Here is a 27,545-nt window from a genome sequence, read left to right on the forward strand (position 1 = left end):
CATTTATATTCCCTGTATCCCGGTGTCCCGGTCGTCATTTGTGTCCCGGTCTGTAATTTCTATTCGAACAATCCCTGTGTCCCGGTCGTCATTTATATATCCCGCCTGTGCCCCCGGCGTCCCCGCTGTAGTTGTGTCCCTATGTCCCGGTCGTCATTTATATTCCCTGTGTCCCGGTCGTGATTTGTGTCCGGGTGTCCCAGTCTGTAATTTCTCTTTGAGGTTCCCGGTCGTCATTTATATTCCCTGTGTCCCGGTCGTCATTTGTGTCCCGGTGTCCTGGTATGTAATTTCATCAGTTGACAAACATGACGTCAGTCGACAAACAACTTCATGACGCATACAGCTCAATCCTTATAATGACGTCAGTCGACACACAAACATGACTCACTCGACACACACACACACAGACAACTTATTTTTTTATATATAGATATATATATATCCTATTCGTTTTTCCTATGAATTTTATTCAGCAATTAAAACGATTTTTGTGTTTTGGACACTCCTGCGATGCTCTTAGTAATTTACATTATTATCTTTTTGCATTATTATCCATTATTTTACCTTTTTACATTATTTTACATTTTTACGCTATCATTTACATTATTATATTATTACATTATTATCTTTTTTATTTTGTAGGTTTAAAAATTCAAATCTGTTAGCCAATGTATTTCTATTGTCGGTATAAAAATAATCCGGTTTTTGAGAAGATACTGAGGAGGAAACTAAAATTTATCTGCTATCTGATCGTTATTGGATAAAACCTGCGACTTTCCGAAATGCAGACACATCACCGTGTCCCATCTCCTTAGTTTTTGTTACTCAAGGTGGGCGACTGTAATTCTCTAAGATGGGGGTTTCGGCTATGTTGATTCCAACAGTACAATTTTCATTTCAATTCGACACAATTTTGTATTAAAGGCTTTAATTTTGGTTTTAAGGCTGATTTTAAAATTTCTATAACTCTATTTTCGGAATAAACTTTTACCATTAAGATTAGTCAAAATGCTAGTTGCCAATATTGAATCAGCTTCAACTACAGATTCTTCTTTGTTTGATAGTTTTTGTAAACGCGTCTTTAAATTCTCGGTTACTATAGGCTAGAGTTCGTTCTTTACTAGGTTGCCCCTAAAGGGCGCAACCAAAATTCATCTTTTTTCATAATCATACTACTATAGGTAGATACTGCTAAAAATAAAATAAAGGTACTCCAGTTACTAAAGATACATAGCTTCAACTGTAGATTATTCTTTGTTTGACAGTTTTTATAACACGTCTTTAAATTCTCGGTTACTATAGGCTAGAGTTCGTTCTTTACTAGGTTGCCCCTAAAGGGTGCCACCATGATTCATCTTTTTTCATAATCATACTACTATAGGTAGATACTGCTAAAAATAAAATAAAGGTACTCCAGTTACTAAAGATACATAGCTTCAACTGTAGATTATTCTTTGTTTGACAGTTTTTATAACACGTCTTTAAATTCTCGGTTTCTATAGGCTAGAGATAGTTTCCTACTAGGTTACCCCTGAAGGGGTGAAATCTATAGGCTATAGAATAGGCTATAGGTTACTATAGGCTAGAGTTCGTTCTTTACTAAGTTGCCCCTAAAGGGTGCCACCATGATTCATCTTTTTTCATAATCATATTACTATAGATAGATACTGCTAAAAATAAAATAAAGGTACACCAGTTAGTAAAGGTACGTGCTTCAACTGTTGATTCTTCTTTATTTGACAGTTTTTTTAACACGTGTTTAAATTCTCGGTTTCTATAGGCTAGAGATAGTTTCCTACTAGGTTACCCCTGAAGGGCGCAACCACAATTCATCTTTTTTCATAATCATACTACTGTACGCACGGTACGCCAGTTAGGAAAGATACACATCAGCTCATTTCTGAAGTCCGCTTTCGTCTAATAGCCAACTCTTCGTTAGAACTTCTTCACTTGTATCTGAATTCTGTTTTCACTTATTTTTATTATTACAATTTTATTTTAGTACTAATGACCTATTTTACTTGCATGTCCCTCTTTGTAGCGAATTGAATTCAAATTCTCCTTCCCTCAAATACATTGGAAGTAAGTGATAAGTACTCTAACTAGCAAAATATTGTAACTAGCAGAATCCTCATCACACAGATGACATAGGCTCTGGAAGTATACGTTGGTTGTTATGGTAAAGGTAAAAAAGGTAAAGAATACGGCATTGGACTTTGCAGTTCCTACCGGTGGTGCTGATTTCTGTTTCTTGGCCCTTCAGCCAGGAAGTGCAATGGGAGGCTGGGGGCCAACCGTCCTGTGCTTTTTGGTTGTAATGAATTATAACAATGTAAAGCAGCCGTAAATTAAAACAAATAAATAAAACAAACAATAGTTTTACAAGCGACAACATAAATGTGGCTAGGTTTTGTGCTGTGTGACAGACTAAAATTTCATTAGCTTGTTTACCTGATGCATTTCTGAAGTAACAATATTGTTTGGGTGTCGGGAAATAAACAACAAAATTTCTTATATATGTTTGGGTTAAAATCTAACAACCTCTAGGTTGTCCTAGCTACTATCAAAACCTATTCAGATTGGAACACTTTTTTTAAAGCAAACATTGTTTAATTCATGAAAGTTTTTGATAATAAAAGACAAACTAAGATAAATCGTGATAAGGAATTTGTTTAACTCGGGCACCTAGTAAAAGTTTTTGAATTTTCTAATGAGTTGCTTTAAGCATAGCCTTACTCTCATTCATGACCAGGGCGGGCACAGTCACTGTCAGCATATGACAATCTAAAAACACTAACTGCTGTTGTTAAGATTCAGAAAACCTCATCATCAAGCTACTCAGCTGGTTGAGCTGTTGGTGGGTGTTGTCAATTAAGCTACTGGTGTTGTTGTTTGAGTTGTTTCTGTCGTTGTTTGGGTTGTTCCTTCTGTTGGCGGAGTTGTTGATTCAGTTGATGGTGTGGTCGATTCAGTTGTTGGTGCTGTTGACGGAGTTGTTTCTGTCGTTGGTTGAGTTGTGGGTTGAGTTGGTGGTGTTGTCGACTGAGTTGCCGAGGTTGTTGTCTGAGTTGTCTCTGTCGTTGGCTGAGTTGTTGGTTGAGTTGACTGTGTTGTCGGTTCGGTTCTTGGGGTTGTTGATGCTGTTGGCTCAGTTGTTGGGGATGTTGGCTCAGCTGTCGGTTCAGTTGGTTGCGTTGTAGGTTGAGTTGTTGGTGTTGTTTTTTGAGTTGCTGGTTGAGTTGGACGTACCAAAGGAGGGGTAGTTGGGTTTGACTTTGGATAATCTATAATGAAAAGTAACTTCGTCATTCTATAGGTTTACTTAAAATTTCATAAAATTGATAATTTTGAAGAATTCATTCTGACTGTAAAAATGAAAACAAAAATGATTCTTATTTACGGGCCTACAAAATGTTTTCTTTGCTCATATTCAGGGTTTTAGAACCGGCTTTAACTATATTTGAGTTGCCAAATAAGATCGGTTTTTCTCTGTCAGCTTTAAATTTTCAGATAAAATCAATTATAGACCATTGTTTTTTTTCTGTTCAAAATTACAAGTATGAGTATTATACAATTTATAGAAAAATAGGTTAAAATTAAATAAAAATAGATTCTTGTAAATTTGCCCTTTTGTTTATCTACTTTTTGTAACAATTCAAATAAATAACTTCGAAGACCACACTTCCTTCCCATGACGAAAGTAAAACAGTTCAAAATAGGGATGAAACCTTTTTATTGACAGTGAATAGATATAAAATTATTTGACTGGATATTTCGAACACATATACAATGTTCATCATCAGCAGTAAAACTAAAAGACATGAATAAAAATTAAAAAAATTATACCTAATAAATTAATTGCATATAGTTAATTTCTCTTATTTTTTTCAATGCTACAGCGGAAGCCAATCTCTTTGACCTTTTCGATTCCGGTTCATTAGATTTATCTGACATATTAAGTGAGCAGAGGTCATAGCTCTTAGGTGAGGTGATATTTACTTTATTTGACCTCAGTAAATTATCATAAATTGAGTTCAATCCAAATTCACCTGTATCTCTGTTTATGGAACTATTCTTCAGTAAATTTTTTTAAATTTCGATTGTTTCCCTGAAAATTTGCTTTAAACCTTGGTCCATAGCAATCAAAGAAACATTTTCAAAGATAGTAAAATTATTTGGATAATTAAAGATATGTTCCGAGAGGGCCGACGTGAAATCTTCAGGTTTGGTATTTTGCTTTAAAGACGATGAAATAGAATGATGATGTTGGAGCAATCTCATTTTTTATATTCTGGTTAGTACGTCCCACATAAGAGCTTCCGCAAGTACATGGGATTTTATAAACCCCTCTTTGTTGCTCTACGGAGGTCCAATCCTTTCCAGAATTTAAAAAACTAGCCAAAGTATTACTACCTCTTAAAGCTACCTTTAAACCATTATTTTGTAAAATTCTATTAAGTTTTTCACTCAAACCTGGAACATATGGTGGAGAACAAAAAATATCTTTCTTTTCTGTTGTTTCCAGAATATCGTCAGAAAATACTAGAAATTTTTTCTTTCTTTTCGAAAAAGTCTGGTCAATTAACCAGCCGGATAATGGTTCCTTATTAAAATCTCTTTTAACAACAATAATTCCTCCTCAATGAATTTTGGAGAGCAAATTCTAAAAATGTGGTCAGTTAAGGATTGAACCAATTTTTACTTGGCGAGCATGACCGAAGAAAAACGACAAAAATATGTTATTGTTAGTAGGTTTTTACGACCAATTGTTGGCACCTTCAGGTAGGTGCCATTACGACCAATTGCTGCAAGTACTAAGTCACCAACAAGTGCTCTGAGTAAGTGGCTAGTGTCATTATGTAAACCACTCATGTCTACACAAATTTCTTACATTAAGAATTCGTCAGAACTTGCAAAAAAACTCAAAGAAGTGGAGATTTCTTCAAATTCTATAATTTCAAGTTTCGACATAGTGTCAATGTATACGAGTATTGATGTAAATTCCGCAGAAATTCTTCTTGAAAGAAAGATACTAAGAAATTTGGACTTAATTAGTGTTGAAACAGTTTTGGAAGTTGGTGTAATTACGAATTTAGTTAGGCTGTGCAACATGTTCTCTTATTTTTTTTCCATTCAGAGGGGTTTTTTTTGAACAAGTAAATGGTTTACCCATGGGGGCCCCTTTAAGTTCTTTATTAGCAAATTGTTTTGTAGAAAATATTGAAACAATAGCGTTAGATTCATACTTTTTAAAACATAAATTTTGGGGGAGATATATGGATGACATAATTTCAGTATGGAATTATGGGGTGGAGGGATTAAAAAGTTTTTTAGAACATCCTAATTTTGGAGGAAGTGATTTAAAATTTACAATAGAATTAGAAGAGGATAATAAGTTTACTTTTCTGGATGTTCTTCTTTGAAAAAATGAAAATAGTCTGGATTTTAAGATTTACAGAAAACCTACTAACAATGACTGATTTTTTTCGTTTTTCTCCGGTCATGCTCGCCAATTAAAATTGGTTTAATCATATCCTTAACTGACCACATTTTTAGAATTTGCTCTCCAAAATTCATTGAGGAGGAATTATTGTTGTTAAAAGAGATTTTAATAAGTAACCATTATCTGGCTGGTTAATTGACCAGACTTTTTCGAAAAGAAGGAAAAAATTTCTAGAATTTTCTGACGATATTCTGGAAACAACAGAAAAGAAAGATATTTTTTGTTCTCTACCATATGTTCCTTGTTTTAGTGAAAAACTTAAAATAGAATTTTACAAAATAATGGTTTAAAGGTAGCTTTAAGAGGTAGTAATACTTTGGCTAGTTTTTTAAATTCTGGAAAGGATCGAACTTCCGTAAAGCAAAAAAGAGGGGTTTATAAAATCCCATGTACTTGCGGAAGCTCTTATGTGGGACGTACTAACCAGAATATAAAAAATGAGATTGCTCCAACATCATAATTCTATTTCATCGTCTTTAAAGCAAAATACCAAACCTGAAGATTTCACGTCGGCCCTCTCGGAACATATCTTTAATTATCCAAATCATTTTATTTTGTTTGAAAATGTTTCTTTGATTTCTAGGGACCAAGGTTTAAAGCAAATTTTCAGGGAAACAATCAAAATTAAAATAATTTTATTCAAGAATAATTCCATAAACAGAGATACAGGTGAATTTGGATTGAACTCAATTTATGATAATTTACTGAGGTCAAATAAAGTAAATATCACCTCACCTAAGAGCTATGACCTCTGGTCACGTAATATGTCAGATAAATATAATGAACCGGAACCGAAGAGGTCAAAGAGATTGGCTTCCGCTGTTGCATTGAAAAAAAAAATACGAGCAATAAACTATATGTAATTAGTTTATCAGGTATAAATTTTGTTTATTTTTATTCATGTCTTTTAGTTTTACTGCTGATGATGAACACCGTATATCTGTTCGAAATATCCAGTTCACTGTCAATAAAAAGGTTTCATCCCTATTTTGAGTTCAAATAATTCATAATAATTCAAATAAAATAGTAGTTTTGATGGAATAAATAACCATTACTTTGAAAATAAATATTATATTGACTCAAATTTTATCAGGTGAAACTTGTAAATTACTTTTTTGTTGATAAACAAGCTAGTTCATCCTTTGTACAATATTAAATAAAAAAAACAAGTTTTTTTAAATGAAAGTAAGGAGCGACATTAAAACTTAAAACGAACAAAAATTACTCCGTATAAGAAAGGGGCTTTTCCTCCTCGACACCCCGCTCCTTACGCTAAAGTTTTTTATTGTTTTAAAAAGTAGAGTTGCGAGAAAGAATCAAACTTTAGCGCAAGGAGCGGGCTGTCGAGGAGGAAAGGCCCCTTTCATATACGGAGTAATTTTTGTTCGTTTTAAATTCTTTTTTTGGCTAAATGGCTTTCTCTTAGTTTTGATCAGACGATTTTGAGAAATAAGGGGTGGGGAAGGAGGTCTAGTTGCCCTCCAATTTTTCGGTTACTCAAAAAGGCAACTAGATCTTTTAATTTTTAACGAACGTTTTTATTAGTAAAAAAAAACGTAACTTAAGAATTAACTTACGTAACAAACGTATATAACTTACGTTACGTTTTATCCCAATTCTTTAAGAATGACCCCTGAATCAGAAAGGCCGTAGAATAAATAGTTGAAATTATTTAAAAATTTTTTAGCATAAAGAGCGAAGTATTTATCTCCTCCTAAATACCTCGCTCTTTATGCTAAAGTATTTTTAGAACCCTTCATATGCTTAATAATCTCTGTTCGTTTTAAGTTTTAATGCTTCTCCTTATTTTCAATTGAAAAAACTTTTTCATGTTTATATTTTCATTGTTTTTTTTTATAGTAATGCTAGAAAGTCCTGCGCCCTTTTCATTGAATTTCTCTTCCCCCATGAAATACTCCTCCAAGGAAAGATCCTCCCATATAGCCCCCCCCCCTGAACCCCACACCCAAACCAAAAAAATCCCACTGATAACGTCGGTACACTTCCCAGTAACCATTACTGTATGTAAACATTGGTCAAAGTTTGTAACTTGCAGCCCCTCCCCCAGGGACTGTGGGGGGTAAGTCATCTCCAAAGACATAGTTATTATGGTTTTTGACTATGCGGAACAAAATGGCTATCTCAAAATTTTGATTTGTTGACTTTGGGAAAAAAAATGAGCGTGGGAGGGGGCCTAGGTGCCCTCCAATTTTTTTGGTCACTTAGAAAGGTCACTAGAACTTTTCATTTCCGTTAGAATGAGCCCTCTTGCAACACTGTAGGACCACTTGGTCGATACGATGACCCCTGGAAAAAAAAAACAACAAAAAACAAATAAACACGCACCCGTGATTTGTCTTCTGGCAAAAAATACGAAATTCCACATTTTTGTAGATTGGACCTTGGAATTTTTTCTATAGGGTTCTCTGATACGCTGAATTCGATGGTGTAATTTTCGTTAAGATCCTATGACTTTTAGGGGGTGTTACCCCCTATTTTCAAAAATAAAGCAAATTTTCTCAGGCTCGTAACTTTTGATGACAAAGACTAAATTTGATGAAATTTATATATTTAAAATCAGCATAAAAATCTGATTCTTTTGATATATCTTTTAGTATCGAAATTCCGTTTTTTAGAGTTTCGTTTACTATTGAGCCGGGTCGCTCCTTACTACAGTTCGTTACCACGAACTATTTGAAAGTGTATCGAATGTTCTTTTAATAAATTATTATAAATAGGGATTATCAAATATACATATTACAGAAATATCTGCTTTGTTTCATTTTGCTCTTTATTCTTGTTGTTTTCAAACTGTATGTTGTGTATGCATTCTGTAAAAGAAACAAGATGGGATGAAGCAGGAAAAATTGTGTAAATCCTCCTGATAGTTTTTCCACATATACAGAGAAAACACGTTAATAGAAAAAAGAAAAACCATTAATGATATTGTAAAAAGAGCTTATCTTGGATATTTTGATGGTAGACTTGGTGACCAGGATAGAACCTGGGCAAATGATGTTGTGAAACTTTTACAGAAGTTTTGCTACTGAACAAATGTTCTGTGAAAAAGAGAAGTCTGAATTTGGTGTGCCAAGGAATTGGAGGAAACCCAAAGACTACCTTCGTTACTGTTATATCTACCTAGTAAAATTTTGGAATATTTTTTAAGAATAATAACAAGTGGCATTGTCCTAATCTTTGCTCAGAAAAAGCCCCATTTCCGATACTTTTCCAGATGCCAGCTTTCTCTTAGGACAAACCGTGTGCTTGTGGTCAGCCTTCTGATACAGCTGAATGTGATAGTAATTATAAGGATATATCATTGACTGCTCGACGATTTATCCCTGACGAGGTGAATGACCTCACCAGAGATATCAACTTGTCAAAAGAAAGTTGTGAATTGCTGATTTCTCATAATAGAATATGAAAATATTCAACCAGGAACAGAATATACCTTTTATCATGTAATGGAGTTAAACCTGCTACCCTGTTTTTCTGAAGAATAAGAAATGGTATTTTGTTGAAATTCTAGAGGACTCCTTGTTTATTGACAATTCTACTTGAAGTTTGAACTATTTTCTTCTGTATAATTAAAAAAAAAATGGGTTCAATACCAGTTGCTCACTCAGCGAAAATAAACAGCAGAATGATGCCATAATTTTGGTTTTGGAAAAAATAATTTATCTTGAAGGTCAGTGAGGATTTAGTTAGGTTTTAAATTTTCTCCTTGGACTGCAAATAGTAGGCTAAACGCACAAATTCTTGGTTTTTGCGCCTTGGGAATAGCAGAGACAAAATACATCACTAGGTTAGAAAAGCCTTTTCTCTGTTATATATCAAGATGGGTCTAATGAAGCGGTTTTTAAAGACACTTTATAAAATTGGCTCATGCTTTGCGTATACAAGCCAGAAAAATACCTCAGTCGAGTATGGAATAATATAAGCAGTGATATTTAATGGAAAATAAATAAGACAAGTGACTAAAGACACTGAATTTGTAAATTCACTGAATGAGGTGGAGTGGAAAGCCTGAATATTATTTCTGTTATCCCATTTTTTGGGAGTAGACGCAGCTAAAAAATATATGGAACTAGTAAACGAGACAGTATAGTTTCATATCTCTTGGGTTTAAAACGAGTATTAAGGTGAACTATTTGTACAGTCAGTTTCATTGTTCTCTTAAAAATTTAGGCGGCTCTTAAAGTACTAAGAATATCCAAATGAAAACATCCTCCTGGCTCTATCTTAGGTTTAGTTAAACCAGGAAACCGGGATTTATACAATTTTTTTATTTGGTTCTTACAAGGTTACGGATATTACAATTCTTCGCCACTCTTGCCACAGTGAACTGTGAAAAGAGTAAACTAATTTAGTAAATTTTGAAATACTTCTCTTTTGTATAAATTCAAACACAAACAATCTTTTGATTGACATTTTGTCACTCATTCATTATTTCCTGTTTAAGTAATATTGGCTAGATCCAATTTTTGGTGCATTATCAAGGAAGGGAGACGAACGGGGTTAATACTTCAAAAATAGTACTTATCTTACAATAAGCGCTATTATGATTCCCAAAATTAAAGAACTGGCTGCCAATTAATTCCTTAAACAGCCTACTGCCAATTAATGGTAGTGTTTGTCTTGTGTTACAGTAAACAAAAAAGTTAGACTCTCAGAAAACTTACATGACAATACAATTTTCGCTCCTTAACAATCTTTACGCTTAAGTTTGACAGATGCTTTACTGCAATAAACATAGCCAGCTGGTAATTGAAAATTAGTATCTGTTGAAATATTTAAATTTAAAATGTTATTACTTAAAGCAAAGGCAAATTATAAGCCATATCAAGGAAGTATGAAACAATCTTATCACCTATAGAGCTCATTCAAATCTACTGAAAACAACAATCGTGCAATCCACACTAAATTAAAATTTCTGTGGGATTTCAAGACGGGAAACTGAAAACCTTTAGTTTAGGATCTTGGCCATCGCAATTCGGTTATTTATCTAAGCATCCACATTCGCCTGCATTTTTAAACTGTTTGGCCTACTTTGCAGTGGTGAAATTTGTTTTATCATTGTAAAGGATATCTATATTTTTTAATCAGTAAATTCTCCCAGCCCCCCTTCTACCTTCATTTCAGATTAAAATGGCAATATTTAAATTCTGATCCAAAACCATGTGAAGTTGTAGGGGTACCTGGGGGCACATGGGGCGCTGAAGTAATGACACGTATTTATGACATTCTATTTATCATGACACATCGCTCTCTGCTAAGTCAAAACAATTGTGTTTAATATGAAAATATATCTGTAAAGCTTCTGTTTTATGGTGTCCCTTCGCATAGTCTGTTGTTTTAACTGTTTAACTGTTAACTTAAATGGCTTTCTTGAAAGTTGTATTTGTTGTAACATAGGGGTACAGGTATGTACAGCTATAGTACAGTTATGATACCGTCTTGGTTTTTAAGAAACGTATGAAAAATCCTGCAACAGTACTGATAGAAAATATGATACACAGACCGGCCAAAATATGAATGCCTTGAGCTAAATGGGGCATTGGAGAAGCTCTGTGTAATTATTACTCAGAATACTAGGCTATTAGGTTTGTGCCATTTTATAGCTCAGTCACCCTGGCCCTCAGGACTAGAATGCTATCGATTGAAAAGTGTAAATTTACTAGTCAATTCTTAATTAAAGAGAATTATATAGTATTATATTCATATACTTACGTGTACAAAAAGGAGAGGAGTAAGTGGAATTTCGCAAGGATAAACATTGATACAAAAACCTCTCTTGTTAAAATTAGAAATGGTACAAATCGTCTGATTTTTACCCAGATAGATATTTTAAGGCATGTAGTTTTTATGTGAAGATTATTGTTCTTCGCGCAATCTTAGACAAAATTAAACAGGTAGCCTAAATAAAAAGTGAGGGGATGGCAGTTCCTCTCACACTCAAGAAAGGTGTAGATCAAATCACTCCGGTATCGAATTATAAATAAAGACTATCAATAGAAGATACAAAAACCCTATAAAATATATTTAGTCTGACCTTTTCAGGGTTCAAGATACTTCCATCCTTGTCATCGTGACATCTACTGAAATAAGTCACAAGATATAAATTAAACGTATCGCGGCGTAGGAATCAGTATCGTTCTTGTGCTTTTCAGATTCCAGATCCAATTATACCTCTGTGGGAAATAGGCTCAGTCTTCAAAACCTAATCTGGATTGGCAGGAAATAATAGCAGGTTTTATTGTTGTGCCATTTTATGGTCTGCAGCTCATACAACATCCGAAGGGTGGGAGGGCTCGAAACGCCCTTATTTTTGCCATTGTATTTGCTAAATCGGTTGATGAAATTCATTCAAGAAAGCTGATCAGCAGTTACAGTTATGCTGGGGTCTTCCATGTTCCTTTGAACTTCTATGAGGGAAAGGTTAAATTTTTGTTCTCTGTGTTCATAAGAACATCCCAACAGAAGCTGAATAAATTTAGCAGAGATTAGCAGCAAGAACTGTTGCTGCATATTTAGAAGGTTTGAGTTTGATCTGATAAACATCGCTACCTATACTGTTCTGCAATTAGGGGTCACAATTGTAACAATACTTTACAAAGCCTTGTCACAAAAAATGTGTATCAGTTAACAAGTTATAATGATATTTGAATAATGAACAGAAATTGTTCTTAGATGCTCATAAACTAACTGAAGTGCAATAAGGCATTATAGCCATAATATAAATAATAGAAACAGTGGTATCTGTAATAGTTGTAGTGATTGTCGCCATAACGATAGAATTTGTAGTGATAACTGCTACTATGGTGGTAGCAAGAGTCAAAATTGGAGGTTGCAATAATGGTTAAGGTTAAAACTGTCTTAATAGCCGTTTTAGTAGGTCAATGATCGTTGTATTGGGGTATTTTTTTGCCCTTGCGATTAGGAAAACTATAAATCCTTACGTTTGTTTCAGCTCAATCTATTCTACTAAATATATTTAGAAAGAAGTCAATTTTACGTGTTTTTTTTGTGCATGTACGATTTGGCACTCTTGTCCATGGAGCTGCATCCATTATGATGGATGCAGATCACACTCAGGTATGTGAGACAGTAGTCACAGAAGAATCAGTCAGGATACGTGTAATTGTGATAGCAGTGGGCCAGTCATGTTTAAGAGTAGTCATAGCACAATTTGAAATGATAGGATTTTATAGATGGTAAAAGTGTAATTGGAATTGGTATTCGTTGAAATATCCTTATTAAATGTAGTGTCAGTAGTCATTTCGGTATTAGCCGTGGCAATAGTGATGCAGGACTAGTTGAGTGATGTATTGGTCAATGTAGAAATAGCTGTAGTAGGAGTGCTGGCTTTACACATAAAAAGGATCAATTTCACAAATGATGATCCAAAATTTCATTTTTATGAATAGATTAAATAAAAAAAAGTTTTTTTTAACTGAAAGTAAGGAGCGACATTAAAAATTAAAACAAACAAAAATTATTCCGTATATGAAAGGAGCTGTTCCCTCCTCAACGCCCCACTCTTTACGGCTAATGTTTGACTCTATCTCTCAACTCTGCTTTTTAAAACAGTAAAAAACTTCAGCGTAAAGAGCGGGACGTTGAGGAGGGAACAGCCTCTTTCATATACGAGGTAATTTCTGTTCATTTTAAGTTTTAATGTTGCTCCTTACTTTTAGTTAAAAAAACTTGTTTTTTTTCTAATTTCTGAACGTTTTTGACTTAATGTATGTTTTGATTTTGGCTCTCCGCAGATGAATAATTAAAACCAAATTTGCACATTCATTGTTTTGGCTAAATAGATTTTTCATAGTTTTGATCGAACGATTTTGAGAAAAAAGGAGCGGAGGAGGGGGCCTAGGAGGAGTGGTCCTGTGGTAACTGCTACTATGGTGGTAGCAAGAGTCAAATTGGAGGTTGCAATAATTTTGAGGTAAAAACTGTCTTAATAGTCGTTTTAGTAGGCCAATGATCGCTGTATTAGGGTATTTTTTTGCCCTTGCGATTAGGAAAACTATAAATCCTTACGTTTGTTTCAGCTCAATCTATTCTACTAAATATATTTAGAAAGAAGTCAATTTTACGTGTTTTTTTTGTGTATGTACGATTTGGCACTCATGTCCATGGAGCTGCATCCATTATGTTGGATGCAGTCATGTTTAAGAGTAGTTATAGCACAATTTGAAATGATAGGATTTTATAGATGGTAGAAGTGTAATTGGAATTGGTATTCGTTGAAATATCCTTATTCAAGGTAGTGTCAGTAGTCGTTTTGGTATTAGCCGTGGTAATAGTGATGCAGGACTAGTTGAGTGATGTATTGGTCAATGTAGAAATAGCTGTAGTAGGAGTGCTGTCTTTACACATAAAAAGGATCGATTTCACTAATAATTAAATAAAAAAAACAAGTTTTTTGAAATGAAAGTAAGGAGCGACATTAACACTTAAAACGAACAGAAATTACTACGTATATGAAAGGGGCTTTTCCTCCTCGACACCCCGCTCTTTACGCTAAAGTTTTTTATTGTTTTAAAAAGTAGAGTTGCGAGAAAGAATCAAACTTTAGCGCAAGGAGCGGGGTGTCGAAGAGGAAAAGCCCCTTTCATATACGGAGTAATTTCTGTTCGTTTTAAGTTTTAATTTCGCTCCTTACTTTCATTTCAAAGAACTTGTTTTTTTATTTAATTTCTGAAAGTTTTTGAATTAATGCATGTCTGATTTTGACTCTCCGTACATAAATTATTAAAATGAAATTTGTATATTAATTCTTTTTTTGGCTAAATGGCTTTCTCTTAGTTTTTATCAGACAATTTTGAGAAATAAGGGGTGGGGAAGGAGGCCTAGTTGCCCTCCAATTTTTCGCTCACTTAAAAAGGCAACTAGATCTTTTAATTTTTAACGAACGTTTTTATTAGTAAAAAATATACGTTACTTAAGAATTAACTTACGTAACAAACTTTTTTATTCTTATATTTTGATTATATATATGAGGGGGTTGGTCCCCTCGTTAATACTTCGCTCTTCACACTAAATCTTGTTTTGTCCCAATTCTTTAAGAATGACCCCTGAATCAGAAAGGCCGTAGAATAAATAGTTGAAATTACTTAAAAATTTTTTAGCATAAAGAGCGAAGTATTTATCTCCTCCTAAATACCTCGCTCTTTATGCTAAAGTATTTTTAGAGCCCCTCATATGCGTAATAATCTCTGTTCGTTTTAAGTTTTAATGCTTCTCCTTACTTTCAATTGAAAAAACTTTTTCATGTTTATATTTTCATTGTTTTTTTTTAATAGAAATGCTGGAAAATCCTGCGCCCTTTTCATTGAATTTCTCTTCCCCCATGAAATATTCCTCCAAGGAAAGATACTCCCATATAGCCCCCTCCCCTGAACCCCAAACCCAAACCAAAAAATCCTCCTGATAACGTCGGTACACTTCCCAGTAACCATTACTGTATGTAAACATTGGTCAAAGTTTGTAACTTGCAGCCCCTCCCCCAGGGACTGTGGGGGGTAAGTCATGCTCAAAGACATAGTTCTTATGGTTTTCAACTATGCGGAACAAAATGGCTCCCTCAAAATTTTGATCCGTTGACTTTGGGAAAAAATTAGCGTGGGATGGGGGCCTAGGTGCCCTCTAATTTTTTTGGTCACTTAAAAGGGGCACTAGAACTTTTCATTTCCGTTAGAATGAGCCCTCTTGCAACACTCTAGGACCGCTTGGTCGATACGATGACCCCTGGGAAAAAAAGACAAACAAATTTATAAACACGCACCCGTGATTTGTCTTCTGGCAAAAAATACGAAATTCCACATTTTTGTAGATTGGACCTTGAAATTTTTTCTATAGAGTTCTCTGATACGCTGAATTCGATGGTGTGATTTTCGTTAAGATCCTATGACTTTTAGGGGGTGTTACCTTCTATTTTCCAAAATAAGGCAAATTTTCTCAGGCTCGTAACTTTTGATGACAAAGATTAAATTTGATGAAACTTATATATTTAAAATCAGCATAAAAATCCGATTCTTTTGATATATCTTTTAGTATCGAACTTCTGTTTTTTAGAGTTTCGTTTACTATTGAGCCGGGTCGCTCCTTACTACAGTTCGTTACCACGAACTGTTTGATGATCCGAAATTTCATTTTTATGAATAGATTAAATAAAAAAAGAAGTTTTTTTAACTGAAAGTAAGGAGCGACATTAAAAGTTAAAACGAACAGAAATTACTCCGCATATGAAAGGGGCTGTTCCCTCCTCAACGCCCCGCTCTTTACGATAAAGTTTGACTCTATCTCTCAACTCTGCTTTTTAAAATAGTAAAACACTTTAGCGTAAAGAGCGGGACGTTGAGGAGGGAACAGCCTCTTTCATATACGGAGTAATTTCTGTTCGCTTTAAGTCATAACGTTGTTCCTTACTTTTAGTTAAGAAAATCTTGTTTTTTATCTAATTTCTGAACGTTTTTGAATTAATGCATGTTTGGATTTTGGCTCTCCGCAAATGAATAGTTAAAACCAAATTTGCACACTCGTTGTTTTGGCTAAATGGATTTTTCATAGTTTCGATCGAACGATTTTGACAAAAAAGGAGCGAAGGAGGGGGCCTAGTTGCCCTCCAATTTTTGGTTTAAAGAGGCAACAAGAACTTTTCATTTTTACGAACGTTTTTATTAGTAAAAGATATACGTAACTTACGAATTAGCTTACGTAACGAGCTTCTATATTCGTATATTTTCATTACATATATGAAGGGGTTCGCCCCCTCGTCAATACCTCGCTCTTTACATCAAAGCTTAAATTTTGTCCCAGTTCCTTCAGAATGACCCCTGAATCACAAAGGTCGTAGTTGAAATTAATAAAAATACTTAAGCGTAAAGAGCGAGGTATTAGGAGGAGTTGAACCCATCATATGCGTAATAATTTCTGTTCGTTTTAATTTTTAATGCTGCTCCTTACTTTCAGTTGAAAAAACTTTTTCATTTTTATTTTTTCATTGTTTTTAAATAATGCTAGAAAATCCCGAGCCCCCTTCATGGAAATTGTCGTCCCCCATGACGAACTCATCCATGGAAAGTTCCCCCCACATAACCCCTTATTCTCATCCCCTCCCCCAACCAAAAAATCACCCTTAAAACGTCTGTAGACTTTCCAATAACCATTACTATATGTAAACACTGGTCAAAGTTTGAAACTTGGAGCACCTCCCACGAGGACTCTGGGGGAGTAAGTCGTCCCCAAAGACATGTTTATGAGGTTTTTCGACTATGCCGAATAAAATGGCTATCTCAGAATTTTGATCTGGCAATTTTGGGAAAAAATGAGTGTGGGAGGGGGCCTAGGTGCCCTCAATTTTTTTGGTGTCTTAAAAAGGACACTAGAACTTTTCATTTCTGTTAGAATGAGCCCTCTCTGCGCAATTCCTGGACCGCTGGGTCAAGACGATCACTCCTGGGAAAAAAACAAGCAAAAAAACAAACAAACAAATAAACACTCATCCGTGATCTGTCTTCTGGCAAAAAAAAATACAAAATTCCACATTTTTGTAGATAGGAGCTTGAAAATTCTACAGCAGGGTTCTCTTATAGGCTACGCGAATCTGACGGTGTCATTTTTTAAAGATTCTATGAATTTTAGGGGGTGTTTTCCCCTATTTTCTAAAATAGGCAAATTTTCTCCGGCTCGTAACTTTTGATAGGTAGGACTAAACTTGGTGAAAATTATATATTTCAAATCACCATGAAAATGCAATTATTTTGATGCAACTATTGGTATCAAAATTTCGTTTTTTAGAGTTTTGGTTACTATTGAGCCAGGTCGCTCCCTACTACAGTTCGTTACCACGAACTGTTAATACTATTACAAAGCTGCAAATCAATATTGATGGGATCAGAGGATAATGTTTGACCTACGAACATAGCCTCAAATTACGTAACTAGTGAAATAAATAGTCAAACTTTGAGATTCTACTTAGGTCATTTTGAATAAGCTCAGGTTACAATGAGTTACTAGACTTTGGATAGTCTTGATCAGCTCGCACAAATGGAATTATCGTCATGTACATATGTGCTAATTATCATTCGTTAATGTCTCGAGAACGGCTATCGGGCTGAAACTTTCAGGGAATGTTGAAAGGGAGTGCAATGGGAACAGTAAATGTGAGTTGGGGGGAGTCAATGGGGGATTGAAAGGCTGCAGAGTTTTTATATTTGACCCTTATGAAAGTATACACAGCTAAAGTGTATATAAAGACAAACAATATAATACTAATAATAATAATAAAATAATAAATAATAATAAACAATATATAAAGACAAACAATTCAATAGTGAAAAGTACTTTATTTGACAATGATACAAACACAAATGAAAACTTAGGATAGTTCGTCACATACACAGTGTGTGACTAAAATATTAAGAGATTCCCTTTCAGAGTGTATAAACAAGGCTATCTTAAGAGTGGCTTGACTGATCGACGTGCATCTTTTTAATATAATCCGAGTTGCAGCGGTATCTGGCAACCTACTAAGCAAACAAGATTGCGACAAGTGCCACTATCTAGTAAAGAACGAAGATTATCCCATAGTAGCCACAAATTTAAAATGTATCTTGAAAAAAAAACTAGTAATGGAGCCACTTGAATCTCATTCAGAAACGGTAACTATTATCGTGATCAATCTTAATAGTAAAAGTTTATTTCGACACTCTGGACATCTCATCTTATGCGCTACGTAACGTACAATAAAAATTTTATTTAGCGTTCTGGTAGGTACATTTGATGAACTGGCTCATTCAAAAGGTGATTCACCAAAAATAAAAGTAAAACATCATCATATACTCCTGACTAAGCTTAATCGCCTGGAATGTAGGGAAACTGCGATAAAAAGTGAAAAAACAAGCTTATGAAAGCGCGAGAAGAAAAAACTGGAAACCTTGTGGGCTGATTTAGCGTTGAGGGCTTAAGAGCTTATTTTGGGACAATCGAGACTGCTAATAGGCTGTTTCTGAATGACTTAATCCTTATCTCTTCGCGCACATTTTTTTTTTAAATTACACTCCTCGGTACCCATTGTATCACGATTTATTTGTCTTTTAATCTTTCAATGGTTATTAGCAATCTGTTGTGCATATGAAGCACTATTCATGAGCAAAATAAATCTTGATAATATTCGGGTTACAGACTAGCCTTAGAATTTGTATCATAACTTGAATTTCTCCGTTGTATACAGAGAAAAACCGGATTTTCAGATTTCATATTACGGTTTATATGTTGTTTTTTTTTTTTTTTTTCATTCAGAGTAATACTAAGCGTGTAATTTTTTTATAATTTAAGATTGTATATTGCTCGTTATTGGTATTATAACCGGTGAGATAAGCTTTGAGGTGCCTATAATAAGCTTTTAAGATGATTTTAATCGTATACTGAAAGTTACTGATATCAGAAATGAGCAACCAGTGCAGCTTTGGAATTTCATCTTCCCCGTCACTCAATTCTAACTCCTTGGTCAAAATTTACCTTCCCGGTGCCAAAAATGCTATAACAAGAGGGGCATTCTAAAGACACGTGAAATTTATGCCAACAAGGTAATGGTAACCGTTTTCCATGACTGTGAAGGAATTGTACTTGTGGACTTTTTAGAAGGTTGAAGCTCTAGATTTCCCTAAAAATAGTTTAAAAGGATGAAAGCATCATCTAAAGAAGTGATTTGTCATTCATCCATTGTAATAGCAAAATCAATAAACAATTACAAAATTCTGCTTATTTTTTTAATCCCTTTGTACTATCAGAAATATCAACCATATTAATTCTTGCAAAACGTCAAGTTCAATCTATTCTACTATATACCCCACCCGCGGATGTTATCCCCGCAGATACCCCCCGATAAATGCCCCTTCGCTCCCGGAACATACCCCAGAAGAAATACCCCCGCGGCTGATTTGTCTGCAATAACTTTTGACTTAAAAAAAAGGGACTAGCAATCTCAATTTCTGATATAATTAGCACCCTTTGAAGTTCCTGCGACCAAGAGGTAGAGGTGGACATGAGGAAGGGGCAGTCCCCTTCCAATACTGAATACGTTTTGCTTGTTTTAGGTTTAATTTTACTTTTTACTTTAATAATACCAGCGTAGCCTCCTGGTGAGCAGACGATTTATGAAACTTAGTAAGAGAGTTGGGAGGGGTAGTATGCCTAGGGGTTCTTATAAACCTCTGATTAAGGGTCCATAATTATTATAGTAATACCGTTATATACTTCCTAGCCTTTCAAATTAAGAAGTGGCACCGAGAGTGTCGTTTTTAGTGCCATTTGGCACATAAGGATGGTAGAATTGATAAAAAGCCCGTAGACAAGATTCCAATGAGCCATTAAAAATCTCTCCAAGAAATTCTGGTATCCCACTAGCCACAGCTTTTCCACGGGAGACATGGCGCTAAAAGGAACATTTTAGGTCTCTTTTGGTACGTGTAGACGGTGGAATTTATAGGAAGTACTTAGATATGAGTAATACTTTTTATATAAGCTACTAAGGATCTCTTTTTACAATTTTCTGGTAGCCCACTGATCCCAACCCTTGATAAATGGCAAAAAAGAGCCATTTTTCAGTGCCATGAGGCACTAAATAAGCCAATTAATATCTCTCTATGATGTTCAGGTACCCCTGCTAGCCGTGAAAAAAAATACATATCAGTACCACCCATGCAAAAAGTTGATTTTCCTTGTTGTTCAAGGTGGGGGACTGTAGTTGCCCCGTAGAAAGTTTCAGATCATGCTGATTTAAATGGTGAACTTTTCATTTCGATTCTAATTCATTTTTGAGGGGTTTCAGGTTTTTTTTTTATTTTAAGAGCTCTCCATAAATATTTTTTCTCTGTAAACTTTTTCCTCCTTCGGCAGTTTTTTCTTTTTCAAAATGCGTTTTCATCTGTTGGCTACTATTTGGGCACGCAGCTTTTGGGTACTTTTTTTTTAAGTTGCAGCTACTGCTGCAACCATGATTTGAATGACACGAAAAAAATAAGGAAAAAGAGTTTATAAACATAATTCCCAAATCTTCGTTTTCTGTTTTTCGAAAAGAAAGTGACTGCTCTGTTTCTTATTCTGGGAACATAATTTGGCGACAGAAACAGGAGACCAGTTTTTATTCTGGTTGTTTTATTCTATTTCTTTTTTTCAAAGAACAAAAACCAGCAACGCTTACTTTAGGTCTATAATTGTACCCACTCTTTTTTATGTGTATGCCCTAAGACAATATGCTAGGTCTACTTACCAGGAAATGTGATCTTGTTGACCGTGATTTTTACAGTGCCAATTGTGCAGGAATCCCCACAAATTTTGGACAGTAGCTGTTTGAACATATCTGGCGTCAGTCTTCCCCCACCACGTCCTTTTGCTTTCACCCGTATACGACCGTTTTTTTTCTCACTTCTTTTACGCCTTGAACAGCCCTGTATGCTGGCCTCTATTTCTGCTTCTCCTCCTAATGCCAGATTCATCGCAGTCACCTGAAATAATAGCACAGTTTCATTTTCATAAAATAAATGCAAGGAAATATTAACAGTTTTATGCGCTTGCAGAGTAATTCAAATTAAGTCATACTACCAGCACTTCGATTTCTTTTACTCCAGTAACTGGATATGCAATAAAACAATACTGAAGACAATTCTCTAGAATAGATACCATTAGACATTTCTTAGACATGCAGCACATGAAGCGCTACATCAATTGTAGGCTACTGTTGGAACATGACACACAAGATCATTTTCAGCGACACAATTATCTATTTTGTGAAATTTAATGGCCTCGCAGTTAGGAATACAGGGGAGGGGGGCTAATTTGCACTTGTCCTCATAATATTCCCTAGTGCAGTCTTAAACTTTACTATTTGCATCTGAATTTTATTGATTTTAGGATCCTTCTCCAAGAAATTTATAGATTTCCCAACCCCTTGTGTCTCATTCCAACCCCACTGAATTAACCAGAATTGCGCCTGAGATCTTACCTTTTTTGCTTTGATAATGTTTAGTTAAACAGGAGGCTAAATTCCACTTTCCTTGTGTCTACTGGATCCATAAATGGTTTTGCACCTTCTCGGTAGGACTCGCTGTTCCCTTGTCTCTCTAAACTTTATCTGGACTAGATGGGTATAAATGGCATTGTGTTTCCTACCACATGGACAGTTGTTGGTCTCGCGGTAAGCTATAGCTGATTTTTCCATCCCTAATGCAAGAATAATAATCAAAGTGGGAAGCCACACCGTTGCAGAAGGGTGGCAACGGCTCCAACTTCCCAAGAAATATGAATTTGGACACATCAAACATGGGGTGCTGGCAAGCTGAGAGCCTAACTAATCAAATAAGTCACTCTGATTTACGATGAAGAAGAAGATAATACAATAAAAACAATGGCTTCTGTATTTAAGGTAAAAGATACGTTGTAAAATTCAACATCATAGGTGAAAAATGGGCAAGTTTGTAATTTGTATGATAGACGATAAATGCTCTATGAGGAATCTGGATCAATATATTGAATAAAATGTATGACCAGCCGGACTCTGGTTGCAGGCGTAACATCGCAATCTCACAAAATATTTTTTGACTCTCTGAAATGAGTTTTAATGAAAGAGTTGCCAGCAACTATTTAAATTTACCAACCTTTGAGAAAAGAGTCTGCGAGAACGACTCAGGGCCGAATATAGAGCAGGACTTGGTGGAGTTGGATTCATGCTCTCCCAGTAAGTTCAAAACCCATTTGTCGGAGCTGAAGATAGGAGCTGCTTGTGTGCTTGCCTGAGCAAAGTAGATGTTCATTTTGAGGACCAGAGGCCCGAGCTACTTATGATCTCGACCAAACGAGGCAGACGATCAAAATTCCCACGAAGTAGTCTCTACCCTCTAAAATGTTATCAATAAGGTTCTAGTTAAACTGTAGAGTAATACTGGGTATCGAGGGTAAGTCAACCAGTAGACCCACAGTATAATTTTTGTTTGCTTTTACTTTTAATGTAACTCCAACTCTTGGCTTTTATTATTGTTCAATATACTGTACTAATGATTTTACAAACAACATTAAAAATTAGCTCGTACAAGAGTGAGTTAGAGTTTATACTTACAAATGCTTCAAGATCCGGTAAATTTGAACAATCAATGGGTATGTCAACTGAAAAATATTTGAGAGTATTAGTAGTGCTAGTCTAACTTAACTTAGTTATATATAAATTAAAATATGCATTGCTTTCTGTTATACACTCTCATTTTGGGCTAAAAAATAAATTCGAATAACGGTTTATCTGACAGATTTTCTTCTCTTTTCAGTTTACACCATTTATCAGATATGTTCACAGCTATCCAATGACTAGTAAGATGCGCTTGACCGACAGGCTGAGAGCAAGCCACGCTATATGCTGATAAAAAAAAGTCAAGATACAAAAAGACCTGCGTTCTGCGTTGATTTTAGTTATATGCTTGTACTACAGAACTGGAAAATTGAAATAGGAAGAACATAGTTTGAAAAACCTGAATTAATATATGATTTTGTCCAACATACCGTCTCATTTAGTATTTCATCATGCTTAACATGCACACAGAAAAACTGTTCCAAGCTTCCACCTTTTCCAATCATAGATTTCATTGTCCCTTTTTGTCCAACCTTACCTCAGATGTTTTTCCACGGAGTTTTCCTTAGTAGTTTGGATTCATACACCAACTCATTTAATTTCTTAATGCGTTATAGAGCACAAATACGTCTTTTCCAGTTTCTAACCACAGATAACTGTTCAAAATTTCGTTTACAATTCAATTTGATCTTTGCCATCTTTGCCATCGTTTGCTCCATTCCTTTTTCTTTAGCTGTTGCGATTCTCACTTGCACTAGTTTTTTAATTACATTTATCTTTGTTCATTTTCATCAATTTGAATGACCTCAAATTAAAATTAGCACCTTTGTAAATTATATTTTTGTTGTTGTCTAACCTTTAATTTATGCCTTAGCTTGTCGTTTGTCATTAAGAACAAGAGCTAAGAGCTCGTATGGCACTTGTGACGAGCCAAGAAGAGCAAAGAGCCAAGAGATCATATGGTATGAGCTCTAACAAAATTCTATGAATCAATAGATTGATTTAAAAGGAAAGGCTTAATGCCGGTCAGGATTTAAAATAAGAGCTCTGAGTCACGGTGTTCTTCTAAATATCAAAATTCATTAAGATCCGATCACCCACTCGTGTGTTATAAATACCTAACTTTTTCTAAATTTTCCTCTCCCTTTAGCCCCCCACATGGTCGAATCTGGGAAAATGACTTTATCAAGTCAATTTTTGCAGCTCCATGACACTCCTACCAATTTTCATCGTCCTAGCACGTCCAGAAGCACCAAACTCGCCAAATCACTGAACCCCCCAACTCCCCCAAAGAGAGCGAATCCAGTACAGTTGCGTCAATCACGTACCAAGGACATTTGCTTATTCTATCCACCAAGCTTCATCCCGATTCCTCCACTCCAAGTGTTTTCCAAGATTTCCCTCTCCAACTCCCCCCAATGTCAAAAGATCTGGTCGGGACTTGAAATAAGAGCTCTGAGACATGAATTCCTTCTAAATACCAATTTCATTAAGATCCGATCACCTATTCGTAAGATAAAAATACCCCAATTTTCACGTTTTCCAAGAATTCTGGTTTCCCCCTCCAACTCTCCCCAAGGTCACATGATCTGGTCGGAATTTAAAATTAGAGCTTTAAAGCACAAGATCCTTCTAAATATCAAATTTTCTTAAGATCTGGTCACCCTTTCGTAAGTTACAAATACCTCAATTTTCAAAATTACCCCCCTCCCAAATCCACCAAAGAGAGCAGATCCGGGCCGGTTATGTCAGTCACGTATCTTAGACAGTTTTTTATTCTTCCCATCCAGTTTCATCCTGATGTCACCGCTTTAAGTATTTTCTAAGATTTCCGGTTCCCCCAACCACCCCCCGCCAATTACGCTGGATCCGGTTGAGATTTAAAATAAGAGATCTGAGAATACGAGGTCCTTCTAAATATGAAGTTTCATGAAGATCCGATCGCTCCTTCGTAAGTTAAAAATACGTAGTTTTTCTAATTTTTCAGAATTAACCCCCCCCCCAATAGAGTGGATCCGTTCCAATTATGTAAATCACGTATCTAAGACTTCTGCTTATTTTCCCCACCAAGTTTCATCCCGATCCCTCCAATCTAAGCGTTTTCCATCATTTTAGGTTCCCCGACCCCAAACTCCTCCCAATGTCACCAGATCCGGTCGGGACTTAAAATAAGAACTTTGAGACACGATATCCTTCTAAATATCAAATTTCATTGAGATCCGATCACTCGTTCATAAGTTAAAAATACCTCATTTTTTCTAATTTTTCTCCCCTCCCCCCTCCCCAACTACCCCAAAGAGAGCGGATCCGTTCCAGTTATATCAATCATGTATCTAGGACTTGTGCTTATTTTTCCCACCAAGTTTCATCCCGATCCCTCCACTATAAGTTTTTTCCAAGTTTTAGGTTTCCCCCACCCAACTCCCCCCCCCGATGTCACCAGATCTGGTCGGGATTTAAAATAAGAGCTCTGAGACACGATATCCTTCTAAATATCAAATTTCATTGAGATCCGATCACCTGTTCGTAAGTTAAAAATACCTCATTTTTTAATTTTTCAGAATTAACCCACCCAAAACTACCCCAAAGAGACCAGATATGGTCCGGTTGTGTCAGTCACGTATCTTAGACAGGTTTTTATTCTTCCCATCCAGTTTCATCCTGGTCTCACCGCTTTAAGTATTTTCTAAGATTTCCGGTTCCCCCCAACTGCCCCCCCCCCAATTAGGCTGGATCCGGTTGAGATTTAAAATAAGAGATCTGAGTTACGAGGTCCTTCTAAATATGAAGTTTCATGAAGATCTGATCACTCCTTCGTAAGTTAAAAATACGTCATTTTTTTTTAATTTTTCAGAATTAACCCCCCCCCCCAATAAATCGGATCCGTTCCAATTATGTAAACCACGTATCTAAGACTTCTGCTTATTTTTCCCACCAAGTTTCATCCCGATCCCTCCAATCTAAGCGTTTTCCATCATTTTAGGTTCCCCCACCTTAAACTTCCCCCAATGTCACCAGATCCGGTCGGGACTTAACATAAGAGCTTTGAGACACGCTATCCTTCTAAATATCAAATTTCATTGAGATCCGATCACCCGTTCGTAAGTTAAAAATACCTCATTTTTTCTAATTTTTCAGAATTACCCCCCCCCCCCCCCGAACTACCCCAAAGAGAGTGGATCCGTTCCGGTTATGTCAATCATGTATCTAGGACTTGTGCTTGTTTTTCCCACCAAGTTTCATCCCGATCCCTCCACTCTAAGTGTTTTCCAAGTTTTAGGTTTCCCCCTCCCAACTCCCCCCCCCCAACGTCACCAGATCCGGTCGGAATTTAAAATAAGAGCTCTGAGACACGATATCCTTCTAAATATCAAATTTCATTGAGATCCGATCATCCGTTCGTAAGTTAAAAATTCCTCATTTTTTCTAATTTTTCAGAATTAACCCCCCCCCCAACTACCTCAAAGAGATTAGATTCGTTCCGGTTATGTCAATCATGTATCTAGGGCTTGTGCTTATTTTTCCCACCAAGTTTCATCCCCATCCCTCCACTCTAAGTGTTTTCCAAGTTTTAGGTTTCCCCCCACCAACTCCTCCCCAATGTCACCAGATCTGGTTGGGATTTAAAATAAGAGCTCTGCGACACGATATCCTTCTAAATATCAAATTTCATTGAGATCCAATTACCTGTTCGTAAGTTAAAAATACCTCATTTTTTTAATTTTTCAGAATTAACCCCTCCCCCCAACTCCAAAGAGATCGGATCCGTTCCGGTTATGTCAATCATGTATCTAGGACTTGTGCTTATTTTTCCCACCAAGTTTCATCCCGATCCTTCCACTCTAAGTGTTTTCCAAGATTTTAGGTTTCCCCCTCCCAACTCCCTCCAATGCCACCAGATCCGGTCGGGATTTAAAATAACAGCTCTGAGACCGATATCCTTCCCAACATCAAATTTCATTAAGTAAAAATACTTCAATTGTTCTATTTTTTCCGAATTAACGGGCCCCCCACTCCCCCGCCCAGATGGTCAAATCGGGAAAACGACTATTTCTAACTTAATCTGGTCCTGTCCCTGATACGCCTGCCAAATTTCATCGTCCTAGCTTACCTGGAAGTGCCTAAAGTAGCAAAACTGGGACCGACAGACCGACAGAATTTGAGCGCCATAAAAACATAACTCCGCACCATTGTTTTTTAACAGAGGTGGAGGCAGTATCTGACTCTCGGCTAACGTCTTTAAAAACTCTAATGTCGTTATTTATAGTTATTTCGTTTCTTGTAGCTTCTATAAAGTATTGAACGTCAACTTTTGCCCCGGCTTGTCTTTTGTAAGTATGAAATGCACACCGCCGAAACTTAATTTTTTTAAGGTAAGCATTGATGACTTTTTCCATGGCAAAATCCAAAACCCAATTTTCGTAAGTTTTATTTTTTAATTTTTTACGTTTTTACTCCGCTGTCGCTTGTCTTCTAACCCCATTTTTCTTTCTTCTTCATTTTGGATTTTTATTACTTCAGAAAATTTACCAATGCCCTTTACTTTACCTGCCTTATTGGTCTAGCTTTACATGACGGTCCAGGTTGTTGATTTATTAATTATTCAGGTGATGGGACAGAAACTTCTTTTTATTCTAGCGAATTATCATTTGTAACACTCGTAAATTTTCGTTTTTTTGGTCTTGCCTCATTTGATAGTCCAGTTTGTTGATTTTAACCCGTTGTGGATTGAATTTGTTCAGGTTGTTTTCTTGGTCTTATCATGTTTGATAGTTCAGGTGGTTCAAAAGAATCATCATTTTAGTTCTTATCACTATCATTCTAAATTTTGACACGTTTTGATTCTCGCTGTAGCTTATCTTCTATACACCATTTTTCTTCCTACTTCATTTTGAATTTTCATTACTT

At 35.7% G+C, this 27,545-nt stretch overlaps 1 protein-coding gene and 1 long non-coding RNA gene across 3 annotated transcripts in view; one reads left to right on the top strand and one right to left on the bottom strand.

Annotated features, from left to right (window-relative positions):
* Positions 1-23,065, top strand: part of LOC136029116 (uncharacterized) — a 76,552-nt gene extending 53,487 nt beyond the window's left edge. Inside the window, exon 4 of the long non-coding RNA XR_010617976.1 lies at positions 22,837-23,065. This is a non-coding gene — a long non-coding RNA (uncharacterized LOC136029116). The remainder of the gene's footprint in view (positions 1-22,836) is intronic.
* LOC136029115 (integumentary mucin C.1-like) overlaps positions 1-27,545 on the bottom strand; it is a 42,210-nt gene that overhangs the window by 1,195 nt on the left and 13,470 nt on the right. The window contains exons 3-5 of one of the 2 annotated variants that reach the window (XM_065707191.1): positions 22,635-22,681; positions 20,793-21,027; positions 2,592-3,287 (exon numbers count right to left, since the gene is read on the bottom strand). In XM_065707191.1, coding sequence (XP_065563263.1) covers positions 2,875-3,287; positions 20,793-21,027; positions 22,635-22,681 — 695 coding nt within the window. In that variant the 3' untranslated portion in view covers positions 2,592-2,874. Of the gene's footprint in view, positions 1-2,591; positions 3,288-20,792; positions 21,028-22,634; positions 22,682-27,545 lie in introns of those variants that run through there. The other variant, XM_065707192.1, reaches the window with a different exon arrangement.

The sequence above is a fragment of the Artemia franciscana genome, chromosome 7 (assembly GCF_032884065.1).
Source record: "Artemia franciscana chromosome 7, ASM3288406v1, whole genome shotgun sequence".
Lineage (NCBI taxonomy): Eukaryota > Metazoa > Arthropoda > Branchiopoda > Anostraca > Artemiidae > Artemia > Artemia franciscana.